Source organism: Leguminivora glycinivorella, chromosome 20 (genome assembly GCF_023078275.1).
Source record: "Leguminivora glycinivorella isolate SPB_JAAS2020 chromosome 20, LegGlyc_1.1, whole genome shotgun sequence".
In the NCBI taxonomy this organism is placed as follows: domain Eukaryota; kingdom Metazoa; phylum Arthropoda; class Insecta; order Lepidoptera; family Tortricidae; genus Leguminivora; species Leguminivora glycinivorella.
Window position 1 is genome coordinate 7364493 of NC_062990.1, and position 15375 is coordinate 7379867.

Consider the following 15375-nt stretch of genomic DNA (forward strand, 5'->3'; position numbering starts at 1 on the left):
GGTGTCGTATAAGTCGACTATGGGATATGGGTTAAATCGTGACATAGGCGAGAGCCTGGCAACCTGTCACTGCAATGTCAAAATTTGGATTTATTTCAACCGCTTTTTGCCAAGAGTGGCACTGATACTGGTAGTTCATGTGCTCCGCCTATAGCGGATACAGGCGTGATTATATGTATGTATGTATGTACTTATCAAAACCTACATAATGCATGGAAACAGTAGTTTCAGAGATATCATTGTTCAATTTGTGTGATCAAAGTAATTTCCTTCAATCTTCATATTTCAATCTAAAGTCTTCGTTCAATGAAATCAAATGAAATTAACCAAAATTTTCTTTGTTCCAGATATCTACGAAGTGTGAGTGAAAATGCGAGTGAGCTAGTGATGTGCCAGTGTCGATAAAAGTGCAATATGTCGATGCTTTTGGTGGTCGGCGTTTTGTTGATGCAGTGCGCGTGGAGCCGGCAAGAAAATCTTATTGAGGAATCAAGTGAGTAAACTATTTATTCATTTAGATTTTTTTACATTTTTGATAAAAATCGACTAACAGCTGTAAGGTGACATTATATCAAGGGTCTGCCTGAAAACCAGCGTTGTAGTTAACATGCTGCAACATTATGCTGAGGCAAGCTCCTATTTAACGCACATGAATATTTTAATTTCACGTGTATATGTATAACTCATTTTCTTAGATGTTTAGTCTAGATTTAAGTTTTCTACTTTATCAAATCCTAATGTAACACTTCTTCATTGTTTGTAACATTTTCATGTGATATTGAATAAAGATTTTCTATGTTTATGTCTATGTCTATGTCTAAAAATGTAGGCCATAGAGTTGATTTCGTAAGCCATTCGAGATTATTACAGAGAAATGACCCGAGCTTACTATTTTTCTTCAAACACTGGAAAAAAGTTACGAATAATCCGTTTTGACAAAATGTTAGTGAAAAACTGTTTTTTTTAAAGACTCCTTTCCTGTTCTTAAATTCATGTCTTTAAAATTCTGTTTAGAATTAATTAGATGAGTAATCAATTGTCAGATTTTCTACAAAAAAAATATCTGTCTGATTCTCTGAAAATGATAAAAAAAGCGTAACAAATCTCAAACTTATTTGCATCTATCTGTCAAAAATTCATATTTGTAATAAACCCAACAAAAGAATAATTCCATAAAAATTTGCGTACAAAATGAAAGTATGTCACAAGCAAAATAAACTTTACAGGGCAAAATAAGGGTAAGTAATATGTATAAACAGCCACTGAGAGACGAATGAGGGTAGATTTACACCGTAAATTAGGGCCAGCGACAGCTTTTAGAAGTTTTTGTCCCTTAAGGGTTAAAAGATGTATCGGTGTTTCTTGAGCTTAGAGTAAACAAAGTTAGGAATTTGCGGAAAGAACGAATGCAGAAGAGCTAAGTAAAAAATGATAAAAAAGGTCTTTTGCTTATAAGCATGGTTCGTAAGTGTTTCTTCTTCTTAAAAGCTACATTTAAGTTTTTTATAGAGACTAACCTTCTCTACGGTAGTAAAAATAAGTGTGTGTCTGTTATCTTTTTACATTTAAACGATTTAAACCACTGAGTTTAGAAAACAATTGTTAAAATAAATCATAAAATTCTAATGAATGTTTGCAAGTGACGTTTTTGGCAAAATCATGTCATGATTGATATCATTAGAATCAAATTGAATCATGCCATTATTTTAATCTAGTCATTATGGTTGGCTCTCGTATCAGGAATAATTCATATGAATAGTAAATAAAATACAACTGGGATAAAAAATAACTCCCTAGGAGTGCAACATAAAATGGTAGAAATGAGGGCACCACAACGAAGAAAGCTACGTTTCTGTCACAAATTTTATATGACACAACGCAGTCAAAGTCGCAGGCCAAAACTATTTAAACTATAATAAGAAACATAACATCAAGAATTTCATTACATACAGCCCATACAGGTAACTCTCAACAGAGCTTATTGAACCGGCTCTTGAGTGACACATTAAGGGCGATTTACCCTACAGCGACAAAGACGTTCAGAAACATGTCATTTACATGTTTCAACAAGATGGCGGTATTTCCTTTGCATTGTTAGAAAGGTTCAATTTAAGGAGCTACTTTCAAGCTTTTCCTATTGTAAAAACCCACTACGTTCTACGTATTTTTGTGTGACAATGCAATTCCATGTCGTTCTGTGTTTCCTTTTTATTTTTTCGTTATTTAAAGGATTTTTTTTTATTTTAACCATCGTCCTCCTTGCGTTATCCCAGCATTTGCCACGACTCATGGGAGCCTGGGGTCCGCTTTGACAACTAATCCCAAGATTTGGCGTAGGCACTAGTTTTTACGAAAGCCACTGCCATCTGCATCTGACCTTCCAACCCGAAGGGTAAATAAACTACACCTTATTGGAATTAGTCCGGTTTCCTCACGATGTTTTCCTTCACCGAAAAGCGAATGGCAAATATCAAATGACATTTCGCTCATAAATTCTGAAACACTCATTGGTGCGAGCCGGGGTTCGAACCCGCGACTTCGGAACGAAAGTCACACGTACTTACCGCTAGGCTACCAGCGTTTTTAAAATTAGTTTTTCTCAAACATGCAATGAAATATTGTCTTTACGTCCCTAAAATGGGCTGGGAAGTGTCGCTTTTTGGGCGCAACAACTCGAGAGGACTGTAAAGGGATTTCATATTATTTTTTAGGCCTAGGCCTGCAAAGTAACTTTTTTAAGTAAGCTGTCAGTACTGTCATGTCACTTTTTTTTTAATTTTTGTGTGACCTGAATACTTGTCACACTTGACGTTTGAGTGTATTTGTATTTTGTCACTTAATAAATAAAATATTGTCCTTTAGAGCAGTTTTTTTTATTTCATTGTATGTTTGAGAAAAGCACTATACATGCCTCGGCGTGAAAACGGATTCCCGGCCTCGTATCCCTATCCAGCCTCGCTCGCACGCTCGCTCGGCCGTATATACCCACTTGGCCGGAAATCCTCATTTTCCCGGCCTCTGATGTAATGTACTATGTTTTAACCAACGGCAGAAAATAATATAAAGTTAAAAAGAGTGTGACCTGGAAAGTTTTTATTTTGGAAACTTCTTAGATTTGTTTATGATGACTGAACATTTTCCTCCACTAAGATATTTCATGATAGATTTGAGAAAACATTGTAGCCATCCAATCTTTAGGAAATTTTGCACAAGAGAATTTATTTCTTTATTTATTTATCAAGTTATCAAGCCGATAAAGTTCGTTTGTCCCTTTCCGACGAATTGGTGTGATAGAAAGGGACAAACGAACTTTATCGGCTTGATAACTTTAGAGTACGTTTATGAATAAGGGGGTAAATCTTTAATTCACAAAGAAATATAACGTACATTCACCGGCAAAAATATGTGATGATTTCTATACCTTGTCCCATTAACGTCGTGTCGGAAATGTCATACGAAATTGTCAAACGATTAAAAGCGACAAGGTACAGAAATCATCACTGATTTATGCCGGTGACTGTATAATAGGCGAACTTAATGCCATAAGGCATTCTCTACCAGTCAACCATTAGGCAAAGCAGAAAAGTTGTACATACATACATACATACATACATTACATACACTACCGTCAAAAAGTTTAAGACCAAACACGATATATGCAAATAATCAACATTTCATGAAGTTCCTATCAGAATATTACTTTTCAGTACCTACAACCGACAAAATAAAGCGTATAACAATTTTTTAAAAGGGATCATAATAAGAAATAAAAGCTAAAGGTTTTCCTCATCGAAAAATCCTCCTCGACGCTTTTTCACTTCCGAGCAGATTCTTGGCATTCTTGCTATAAGTTTGTGTAGCGTTTCTTGGCTAATGGATTTCCACTCGTATTGCAGTATCTCCCATAGAGCTGTTGCAGATGTCGGACATTGTCTTCGGACTCTACGGTCGAGTTCATCCCATAAAAGTTCGATCGGGTTAAGGTCTGGGGATTGCGGTGGCCAAATCATATTTTTTAACACACCTTGGCGTTCTTTATTGACTGTGTAGCTTCTACAGATCTTTGCTGAGTGTTTGGGATCGTTGTCATCTTGCAGAACAAATGGGTTGCCGATCAATATAATAAGATTACGTTGTTTTCTATTGATTAAAAATTTAGTTTGATGATTTTTAGAAGGGTTTATAACAATGACACTGAACATTGTGTTTGGTCTTAAACTTTAACTTAATGATGACAAACCGGTCCATGAGTCCCTTGATAGATGTAATAATCACTTTACTTCGGTAGGCTGCAATTTAGCTGACCGAATTCTATCCAGACTAGGTGAATCACAACATACTTTGGCTAAGAAGTTTTGCCATTTAGATGCCGGTAGACACTGTATTGGGGCATTTCTCGACCTGGCTAAGGCCTTTGATACCGTTTCTATCCCCATTTTACTTAGCAAACTAGAAGTCATTGGCATTAGAGGTCCTGCCTATAACTGGTTTTTGAGCTACCTTTCTAACAGGCAACAAATAGTAAAAATCGGAGAGTTAAAAAGTAGTAAATCGCACATCCCTTTTGGCGTCCCACAAGGCAGTATTCTCGGTCCTTCTCTTTTTATAATTTATATCAATGACCTCCTTAAAAAAACTATCCCCAATTCAGAAATTATTTGTTATGCTGATGACACAGTTGTTATTTTCAATGGAATGACTTGGGAGGAAACTTACCAATCAGCCGAATTAGGGCTATCTAAGGTGTCGAAATGGCTGGATCTAAACCTTCTCACCCTAAACGCCAGTAAAAGTTGTTATATCCCATTCTCAAAGACCCCAGCTTCCTCTGCTCCTTCTTGCTGTGGAACAAATTCTAACTGCTCCTGTGAGTCCATTAGCAGATGCAGCTCTGTCAAATATCTGGGTCTACTATTAGACGAAAACCTCTCTTTCAAACCACATCTAACAAGTCTATCTAAAAAAGTGAGAAAATTGATTTATGTAGTAAATCGACTTCGTAACTGCTCTCCTTTATCTGTTCTCCACGTAGTCTATCATGCTCTTTGTCAATCGGTACTACAGTACTGTATCGCCGTCTGGGGTAGCGCGGGTAAAACCGCATTTATTGAGCTTGAGCGTGCTCAACGAGCCGTCATCAAGGTAATGCTAAAAAAGCCTTTTAGATACCCCACAGATCTGTTGTTTCGTGAAACTGGGTTCCTAAGAGTTAAGCAGTTATTTATTCTTAACGCAGTTATTAGAGTTCACAAACACATAAATAAACCAGAATTTTTTGACCACATCATGAATAGACGCAGATACAGAGTTCCAGTACCCACTGTCCACACGACATTCGCTCAACGTTCTGGTTATCACATTCACCCATTTGTATACAATGCAGTTAGCAAAGTTTGCAATATAAAAGGTTGTACCTTGAGGATTGTCAAATCTAAAGTAAGGAATTGGTTTGCTACCCTATCCTACAATGACACAGAAGACATTTTAACCCGGTCTTATACTTAGATCTAAAAATGGCTTAACTTTAATTTACTCGCACCTATAGCCTCACATACACACACACATACACACTCACACACACACTCATACACACACTTCATTTTTTTTTTTTTCTTAATTATTATGTAATCTATTTTAATTATCTCCATGTTATTGTATCACACGGTGGGCTGCAAGATACAGGCCTAGCCTAGTTTGCAGTCCACCGGACAATGCCTATGTTCATGTATAACTTTGTGTTTTTTAAATTAATAAATTTACTTTACTTTACTTTACATTACTTTTAATGACAATGGTACTTCATATTTCACATTGTATTTCATATTTACTTAATAACTTTAATAGCTTATAATGATAAACATATAAACCTTGAATTTAAACTTATTATTTAAAAAAATTAATAGTTTAAAAAACACTATAAAACACGCTTTTATAAATGCACGTAAAAGCCAAAAATAAATTATGGATCGTTCAAGTTGTCTCTATTTGTGAGCTGAAGTTTAAAAACTATGTGCTTTTAATTATAATATTTGATTGTAAAAGCGTGGGGCGCTGGAACAGGAAAGACTTTTTGTATAACCACAGAATATATAAGTATAACTTGCTGATTAATCAAATTATGCTATGTTACGGGAAGGAGGTTACACAGATTGACGCGCTAACTGGAGTTGCAGCATGACTAGTAGGTTCTACATTAAACAGTCCAATCAATTAAAAGTCAGTGTTCAAAGTAGGTACCAGTTTGTCGAACTCAGACAAAATATGCGCTAGTAGCGAGGAGAGTCGACAGTCACCGACACTTAGAACGCCGCTTTTTTCCGGTAATCAAAGTACAAAAGGGGAAAGTGTCTACAGTGACAGGATGCAGAGTTCTTGTTCGTGGACGAGATATCTTTGGTTCTCTTTGGTAACCCTTAGGCGGCATATGTAAACGTTATGTTCTTATGCAACTTCATTCGCCAGGAAGTTCGAATTAGTATTTGTTTACAAGAAAGTCTTTCCTGTTCCAGCGCCCCACGCTTTTACAATCAAATATTATAATTAAAAGCACATAGTTTTTAAACTTCAGCTCACAAATAGAGACAACTTGAACGATCCATAATTTATTTTTGGCTTTTACGTGCATTTATAAAAGCGTGTTTTATAGTGTTTTTTAAACTATTAATTTATTTTATACTTTTTAGTCATTAATAATGAAATAAATACCTTTTAACATTTATACATAAAATTATTTCAAGTAGGCGGATTTTACATGCCATTTGTGGCTTAACGTGTACTTATTGCTAATTGCTACTTAATAATAACAAGCGGCTACCTTCTTATTACGGTATTATCATAAAAATGTTTATACCTAGTAAGTTATCCGTAAAAGATAGACAATATAGACATGTGCCATCGCGGACTTTTTGAAGACATTAGAGAGACATACTTTCGCCATACATTGTTTTGAAGCTCTCAGCTAGTGGCATTTTGTTTGACTCGATTAGAAAATATTGTCACATTTCAACTAATTCAAACAAAATATAAGTATTTGCACTTAAGGGTCCGAGCCCCCCTTTATTTGCACTTAAGGGTCACAGGCAAACCATTACCCAACTTATTTTAAATACAACGTTGATCTTTCTTTTATGCGGGGGCTTTGCCCCCGAGCCCCCTTTGTTTGCTCTGAAAGGTCACAAGAAAACGCTAACCCAACTTATTTTAAATACTACGTTAATCTTTCTTTTATGCAGGGGCTTCGCCCCCGAGCCCCCTTTTCGTTACTCTTAAGGGTAACAAGAAAACCCTAACCCAACTTATTTTAAATACAACGTTTATCTTTCTTTTATGCGGGGGCTTCGCCCCGAGCCCCCTTTGTTTGCTCTTAAAGGTCACAAGAAAACACAAACCCAACTTATCTTAAATACTACGTTGATCTTTCTTTCATGCGGGGGCTTCGCCCCCGAGCCCCTTTGTTTGCTCTTAAAGGTCACAAGAAAACCCTAACCCAACTTATTTTAAATACTACGTTGATCTTTCTTTTATGCGGGGGGCTTCGCCCCCCGAGCCCCCCTTTTCGTTACTCTTAAGGGTCACAAGAAAACCCTAAACCAACTTATTTAAAATACAACGTTGATCTTTCTTTCGTGCGGGGGGCTTCGCCCCCGAGCCCCCCCTTTGTTTGCTCTTAAAGGTCACAAGAAAACGCTAACCCAACTTATTTTAAAAACAACGTTGATCTTTCTTTTATGCGGGGGCTTCGCCCCCCCAACTTATTTTAAAAACAACGAGCCCCCCCTTTGTTTGCTCTTAAAGGTCACAAGAAAACGCTAACCCAACTTATTTTAAATACTACGTTAATCTTTCTTTTATGCTCGCCCCCGAGCCCCCGATGATCTTTTCGTTACTCTTAAGGATCACAAGAAAACCTAACCCAACTTATTTTAAATACTACGTTGATCTTTCTTTCATGCGGGGGCTCTTTCTTTTATGCGGGGGGCTTCGCCCCGAGCCCCCTTTGTTTGCTCTTAAAGGTCACAAGAAAACGCTAACCCAACTTATTTAAAATACTACGTTGATCTTTCTTTCATGCGGGGGCTTCGCCCCCGAGCCCCCTTTGTTTACTCTTGAAGGTCACAAGAAAACGCTAACCCAACTTATTTTAAATACTACGTTGATCTTTCTTTCATGCGGGGGCTTCGCCCCCGAGCCCCCCTTTGTTTGCTCTTAAAGGTCACAAGAAAACGCTAACCCAACTTATTTAAATACTACGTTGATCTTTCTTTCATGCGGGGGGCTTCGCCCCGAGCCCCCCTTTGTTTGCTCTTAAAGGTCACAAGAAAACGCTAACCCAACTTATTCTAAATACTACGTTGATCTTTCTTTCATGCGGGGGCTTCGCCCTCCGAGATCCCCCTTTTCTTTACTCTTAAGGATCACAAGAAAACCTAAACCCAACTTATTTTAAATACAACGTTGATCTTTCTTTCATGCGGAGGGCTTCGCCCCCGAGCCCCCCAACTTTGTTTGCTCTTAAAGGTCACAAGAAAACGCTAACCCAACTTATTTTAAATACAACGTTGATCTTTCTTTTATGCGGGGGCTTCGCCCCCGAGCCCCCCTTTGTTTGCTCTTAAAGGTCACAAGAAAACGCTAACCCAACTTATCTTAAATACTACGTTGATCTTTCTTTCATGCGGGGGCTTCGCCCCCACAAGAGCCCCAACTTATCTTAAATTTTGATCTTTACTCTTAAGGATCACAAGAAAACCCTAAACCAACTTATTTTAAATACAACGTTGATCTTTCTTTCATGCGGGGGCTTCGCCCCCGAGCCCCCTTTTGTTTGCTCTTAAAGGTCACAAGAAAACGCTAACCCAACTTATCTTAAATACTACGTTGATCTTTCTTTCATGCGGGGGCTTCGCCCCCGAGCCCCCTTTGTTTGCTCTTAAAGGTCACAAGAAAACGCTAACCCAACTTATTCTAAATACTACGTTGATCTTTCTTTCATGCGGGGGCTTCGCCCCCGAGCCCCCTTTGTTTGCTCTTAAAGGTCACAAGAAAACGCTAACCCAACTTATTATAAATACTACGTTGATCTTTCTTTCATGCGGGGGCCTTTTCTTTAAACTTAAGGATCTCAAGAAAACCTTAACCCAACTTATTTTAAATACAACGTTGATCTTTCTTTCATGCGGGGGCTTAGCCCCCGAGCCCCCTTTTTTCTTTGCTCTTAAAGGTCACAAGAAAACGCTAACACAACTTATTTTAAATACTACGTTGATCTTTCTTTTATGCGGGGGCTTTCTTTCATGCGGCCCCCCCGAGCCCCCCTTTGTTTGCTCTTAAAGGTCACAAGAAAACGCTAACCCAACTTATCTTAAATACTACGTTGATCTTTCTTTCATGCGGGGGCTTCGCCCCCGAAACCTCTTAAGGTCACAAGAAAACGCTAAACTTATTTTAAATACTACGTTGATCTTTCTTTCATGCCTTCCCCCCGAGCCCCCCTTTGTTTGCTCTTAAAGGTCACAAGAAAACGCTAACCCAACTTATTCTAAATACTACGTTGATCTTTCTTTCATGCGGGGGGCTTCGCCCCCCGAGCCCCCCTTTGTTTGCTCTTAAAGGTCACAAGAAAACGCTAACCCAACTTATTCTAAATACTACGTTGATCTTTCTTTCATGCGGGGGCCTTTTCTTTACTCTTAAGGATCACAAGAAAACCTTAACCCAACTTATTTTAAATACAACGTTGATCTTTCTTTTATGCGGGGGCTTAGCCCCCGAGCCCCCTTTGTTTGCTCTGAAAGGTCACAAGAAAACGCTAACACAACTTATTTTAAATACTACGTTAATCTTTCTTTTATGCGGGGGCGAAGCCCCCGAGCCCCCTTTGTTTACTCTTAAAGGTCACAAGAAAACGCTAACCCAACTTATCTTAAATACTACGTTGATCTTTCTTTCATGCGGGGGCTTCGCCCCCGAGCCCCCTTTTTTTTACTCTTAAGGATCACAAGAAAACCCTAAACCAACTTATTTTAAATACAACGTTGATCTTTCTTTCATGCGGGGGGCTTCGCCCCCCGAGCCCCCCTTTGTTTCCTCCTAAAAGTCACAAGAAAACGCTAACCCAACTTATCTTAAATACTACGTTGATCTTTCTTTCATGCGGGGGCTTCGCCCCCGAGCCCCCATTTGTTTGCTCTTAAATGTCACAAGAAAACGCTAACCCAACTTATCTTAAATACTACGTTGATCTTTCTTTCATGCGGGGGCTTCGCCCCCGAGCCCCCTTTATTTGCTCTTAAGGATCACAAGAAAACCCTAAACCAACTTATTTTAAATACAACGTTGATCTTTCTTTCATGCGGGGGCTTCGCCCCCGAGCCCCCTTTGTTTGCTCTTAAATGTCACATGAAAACGCTAACCCAACTTATCTTAAATACTACGTTGATCTTTCTTTCATGCGGGGGGCTTCGCCCCCCGAGCCCTCCTTTGTTTGCTCTTAAAGGTCACAAGAATACGCTAACCCAACTTATTTTAAATACAACGTTGATCTTTCTTTCATGCGGGGGGTTCGCCCCCGAGCCCCCCTTTGTTTGCTCTTAAAGGTCACAAGAAAACGCTAACCCAACTTATCTTAACTACTACGTTGATCTTTCTTTCATGCGGGGGCTTCGCCCCCCGAGCCCCCCTTGTTTGCTCTTAAAGGTCACAAGAAAACGCTAACCCAACTTATTATAAATACTACATTGATCTTTCTTTCATGCGGGGGCTTCGCCCCCGAGCCCCCCTTTGTTTGCTCTTAAAGGTCACAAGAAAACGCTAACCCAACTTATTCTAAATACTACGTTGATCTTTCTTTCATGCGGGGGCCTTTTCTTTACTCTTAAGGATCACAAGAAAACCTTAACCCAACTTATTTTAAATACAACGTTGATCTTTCTTTTATGCGGGGGGCTTCGCCCCCCGAGCCCCCCTTTGTTTGCTCTGAAAGGTCACAAGAAAACGCTAACCCAACTTATTTTAAATACTACGTTAATCTTTCTTTTATGCGGGGGGCTTCGCCCCCCGAGCCCCCCTTTGTTTACTCTTAAAGGTCACAAGAAAACGCTAACCCAACTTATCTTAAATACTACGTTGATCTTTCTTTCATGCGGGGGGCTTCGCCCCCCGAGCCCCCTTTTCTTTACTCTTAAGGATCACAAGAAAACCCTAAACCAACTTATTTTAAATACAACGTTGATCTTTCTTTCATGCGGGGGCTTCGCCCCCGAGCCCCCTTTCTTTGCTCTTAAATGTCACAAGAAAACGCTAACCCAACTTATCTTAAATACTACGTTGATCTTTCTTTCATGCGGGGGCTTCGCCCCCGAGCCCCCTTTGTTTGCTCTTAAAGGTCACAAGAAAACGCTAACCCAACTTATTCTAAATACTACGTTGATCTTTCTTTCATGCGGGGGCTTCGCCCCCGAGCCCCCTTTTGTTTGCTCTTAAAAGTCACAAGAAAACGCTAACCCAACTTATTCTAAATACTACGTTGATCTTTCTTTCATGCGGGGGCCTTTTCTTTACTCTTAAGGATCACAAGAAAACCTTAACCCAACTTATTTTAAATACAACGTTGATCTTTCTTTTATGCGGGGGCTTCGCCCCCGAGCCCCCCTTTGTTTGCTCTGAAAGGTCACAAGAAAACGCTAACCCAACTTATTTTAAATACTACGTTAATCTTTCTTTTATGCGGGGGGCTTCGCCCCCCGAGCCCCCCTTTGTTTACTCTTAAAGGTCACAAGAAAACGCTAACCCAACTTATCTTAAATACTACGTTGATCTTTCTTTCATGCGGGGGCTTCGCCCCTCGAGCCCCCTTTTCTTTACTCTTAAGGATCACAAGAAAACCCTAAACCAACTTATTTTAAATACAACGTTGATCTTTCTTTCATGCGGGGGCTTCGCCCCCGAGCCCCCTTTCTTTGCTCTTAAATGTCACAAGAAAACGCTAACCCAACTTATCTTAAATACTACGTTGATCTTTCTTTCATGCGGGGGCTTCGCCCCCGAGCCCCCTTTGTTTGCTCTTAAAGGTCACAAGAAAACGCTAACCCAACTTATTCTAAATACTACGTTGATCTTTCTTTCATGCGGGGGGCTTCGCCCCCCGAGCCCATCTTTGTTTGCTCTTAAAAGTCACAAGAAAACGCTAACCCAACTTATTCTAAATACTACGTTGATCTTTCTTTCATGCGGGGGCCTTTTCTTTACTCTTAAGGATCACAAGAAAACCTTAACCCAACTTATTTTAAATACAACGTTGATCTTTCTTTTATGCGGGGGGCTTAGCCCCCCGAGCCCCCTTTGTTTGCTCTGAAAGGTCACAAGAAAACGCTAACACAACTTATTTTAAATACTACGTTAATCTTTCTTTTATGCGGGGGCGAAGTTCCCCGAGCCCCCTTTGTTTACTCTTAAAGGTCACAAGAAAACGCTAACCCAACTTATCTTAAATACTACGTTGATCTTTCTTTCATGCGGGGGCTTCGCTCCCCGAGCCCCCTTTTCTTTACTCTTAAGGATCACAAGGAAACCCTAAACCAACTTATTTTAAATACAACGTTGATCTTTCTTTCATGCGGGGGCTTCGCCCCCGAGCCCCCTTTTGTTTGCTCTTAAATGTCACAAGAAAACGCTAACCCAACTTATCTTAAATACTACGTTGATCTTTCTTTCATGCGGGGGGCTTCGCCCCCCGAGCCCCCATTTGTTAGCTCTTAAATGTCACAAGAAAACGCTAACCCAACTTATCTTAAATACTACGTTGATCTTTCTTTCATGCGGGGGGCTTCGCCCCCCGAGCCCCCCTTCGTTTGCTCTTAAGGATCACAAGAAAACCCTAAACCAACTTATTTTAAATACAACGTTGATCTTTTTTCATGCGGGGGCTTCGCCCCCGAGCCCCCTTGTTTGCTCTTAAATGTCACAAGAAAACGCTAACCCAACTTATTATAAATACTACGTTGATCTTTCTTTCATGCGGGGGGCTTCGCCCCCCGAGCCCCCCCTTTGTTTGCTCTTAAAGGTCACAAGAAAACGCTAACCCAACTTATTCTAAATACTACGTTGATCTTTCTTTCATGCGGGGGCCTTTTCTTTACTCTTAAGGATCACAAGAAAACCTTAACCCAACTTATTTTAAATACAACGTTGATCTTTCTTTTATGCGGGGGCTTCGCCCCCGAGCCCCCCTTTGTTTGCTCTGAAAGGTCACAAGAAAACGCTAACCCAACTTATTTTAAATACTACGTTAATCTTTCTTTTATGCGGGGGCTTCGCCCCCGAGCCCCCTTTGTTTACTCTTAAAGGTCACAAGAAAACGCTAACCCAACTTATCTTAAATACTACGTTGATCTTTCTTTCATGCGGGGGCTTCGCCCCCGAGCCCCCCTTTTCTTTACTCTTAAGGATCACAAGAAAACCCTAAACCAACTTATTTTAAATACAACGTTGATCTTTCTTTCATGCGGGGGCTTCGCCCCCGAGCCCCCCTTTATTTGCTCTTAAATGTCACAAGAAAACGCTAACCCAACTTATCTTAAATACTACGTTGATCTTTCTTTCATGCGGGGGCTTCGCCCCCGAGCCCCCTTTGTTTGCTCTTAAAGGTCACAAGAAAACGCTAACCCAACTTATTTTAAATACTACGTTGATCTTTCTTTCATGCGGGGGGCTTCGCCCCCCTAGCCCCCTTTTTCTTTACTCTTAAGGATCACAAGAAAACCTTAACGAAACTTATTTTAAATACAACGTTGATCTTTCTTTTATGCGGGGGGCTTCGCCCCCCGAGCCCCCTTTGTTTGCTCTGAAAAGTCACAAGAAAACGCTAACCCAACTTATTTTAAATACTACGTTGATCTTTCTTTCATGCTTCCCCCCTCGAGCCCCCCCCCCCCCCTTTTTTTTCTGTTCTTATCTTCCGGCACCATCATCAGGCCTTGAAACCTAATCGTAGTCATAGTTCATTACAAGACTTTTCTAAGAAGCCCAAAAACAGCTATGATACGATGTTCCATGATGTAGTTCCAGTTCATATCTTCCGGCTCCATCATCAGACCTTGAAACCTAATCGTAGTCAAAGTTCATTACAAGACTTTTCTAAGAAACCCAAAAACAGCTATGATACTATGTTCCATCATGTAGTTCCAGTTCATATCTTTCGGCTTCATCATCAGACCTTGAAACCTAATTGTAGTCAAAGTTCATTACAAGACTTTTCTAAGAAACCCAAAAACGGCTATGATACGATGTTCCATCATGTAGTTCCAGTTCATATCTTCCGACTCCATCATCAGATCAGCTCAACAGTACCATATTATTGTATTGTCATCGGAACTACATATAGCTGCCAATTTTCATTACGCTACGACTCCTGGAAGATGGTTAAATTAGCCTCTGCAGATTCCATTACATACATAGTTACATACACGACGACCTAATAAAAGCGTGTTAAAAACTAGACTACAATAGTTATATAGACTGATTTAAATAGTAGACTTATTATCAATCAATCAATCAAAATATTCTTTATTCAAATAGGCTTACAATAAGCACTTTTAAATTGTCAACAATGTACAATACTCATCTTATTCTAAATATCAGAGCAATTTATTGGTGCAATAAACAATATTGTTTTAAAATTACATTGAATTAATAAAATGATATCAATCTAAATTGTATAAAAAAAATACTAGTCTAAACACTTCTAGAATAAATTCTAAATGTCAAAAAATATACTGTATAAAAATACATTGAATTATCAATATCATTAATAACCTATATAATTAATTGTTTTCAGCAATACTTGTATCCCACGGTGTTTCATCATTCATGTAGTCTTGTGTGCTATTATATAGTAGGCTTTAGAGATCAGTATCGCTTTACATAATGTTTAAATCGATTAAAAGACAGTTCAGTGATGGCATTAGGAAGTTTATTATAAAATCTAACACAATTACCCATGAATGATTTTTTAATTTTATGGAGCCGAGTACAAGCTGCAACACCTCAAATTCACGATTATCGATATCGATAAACGCCCATCCCTAAATCAATTCCGCCATACCAATTGTTATGATCATTACACGTAACCTATCAGTCGATCGTTTCTCCTCATATATCGTTTATTTTATCGCCAATATCACTTCTATTAATAGTTCTGCCCAAAGCCTATATAGGTGGAGGCGACTTAAGATATCGATAATCGATAAACGGCACATCCCTACGCAATTATACCCCATAACACTGCTGTGAGTAGGGTTACCACATTCACGTTCCATATTTTTTGTAAATAGCTATTAATATATTTTTTTATTTTCTCAATGAAATTTATCGTGAATA

The 15375-nt window shown here is 39.2% G+C and overlaps 1 protein-coding gene across 1 annotated transcript in view; it reads left to right on the plus strand.

Moving 5' to 3' along the window:
- The first annotated feature begins 359 nt into the window (after positions 1-359).
- The window catches only part of LOC125237003 (B-cell receptor CD22-like), a 440892-nt gene continuing 425876 nt past the window's right edge, over positions 360-15375 (plus strand). The window contains exon 1 of the mRNA XM_048143915.1: positions 360-493. Coding sequence (XP_047999872.1) covers positions 415-493 — 79 coding nt within the window. The 5' untranslated portion in view covers positions 360-414. The remainder of the gene's footprint in view (positions 494-15375) is intronic.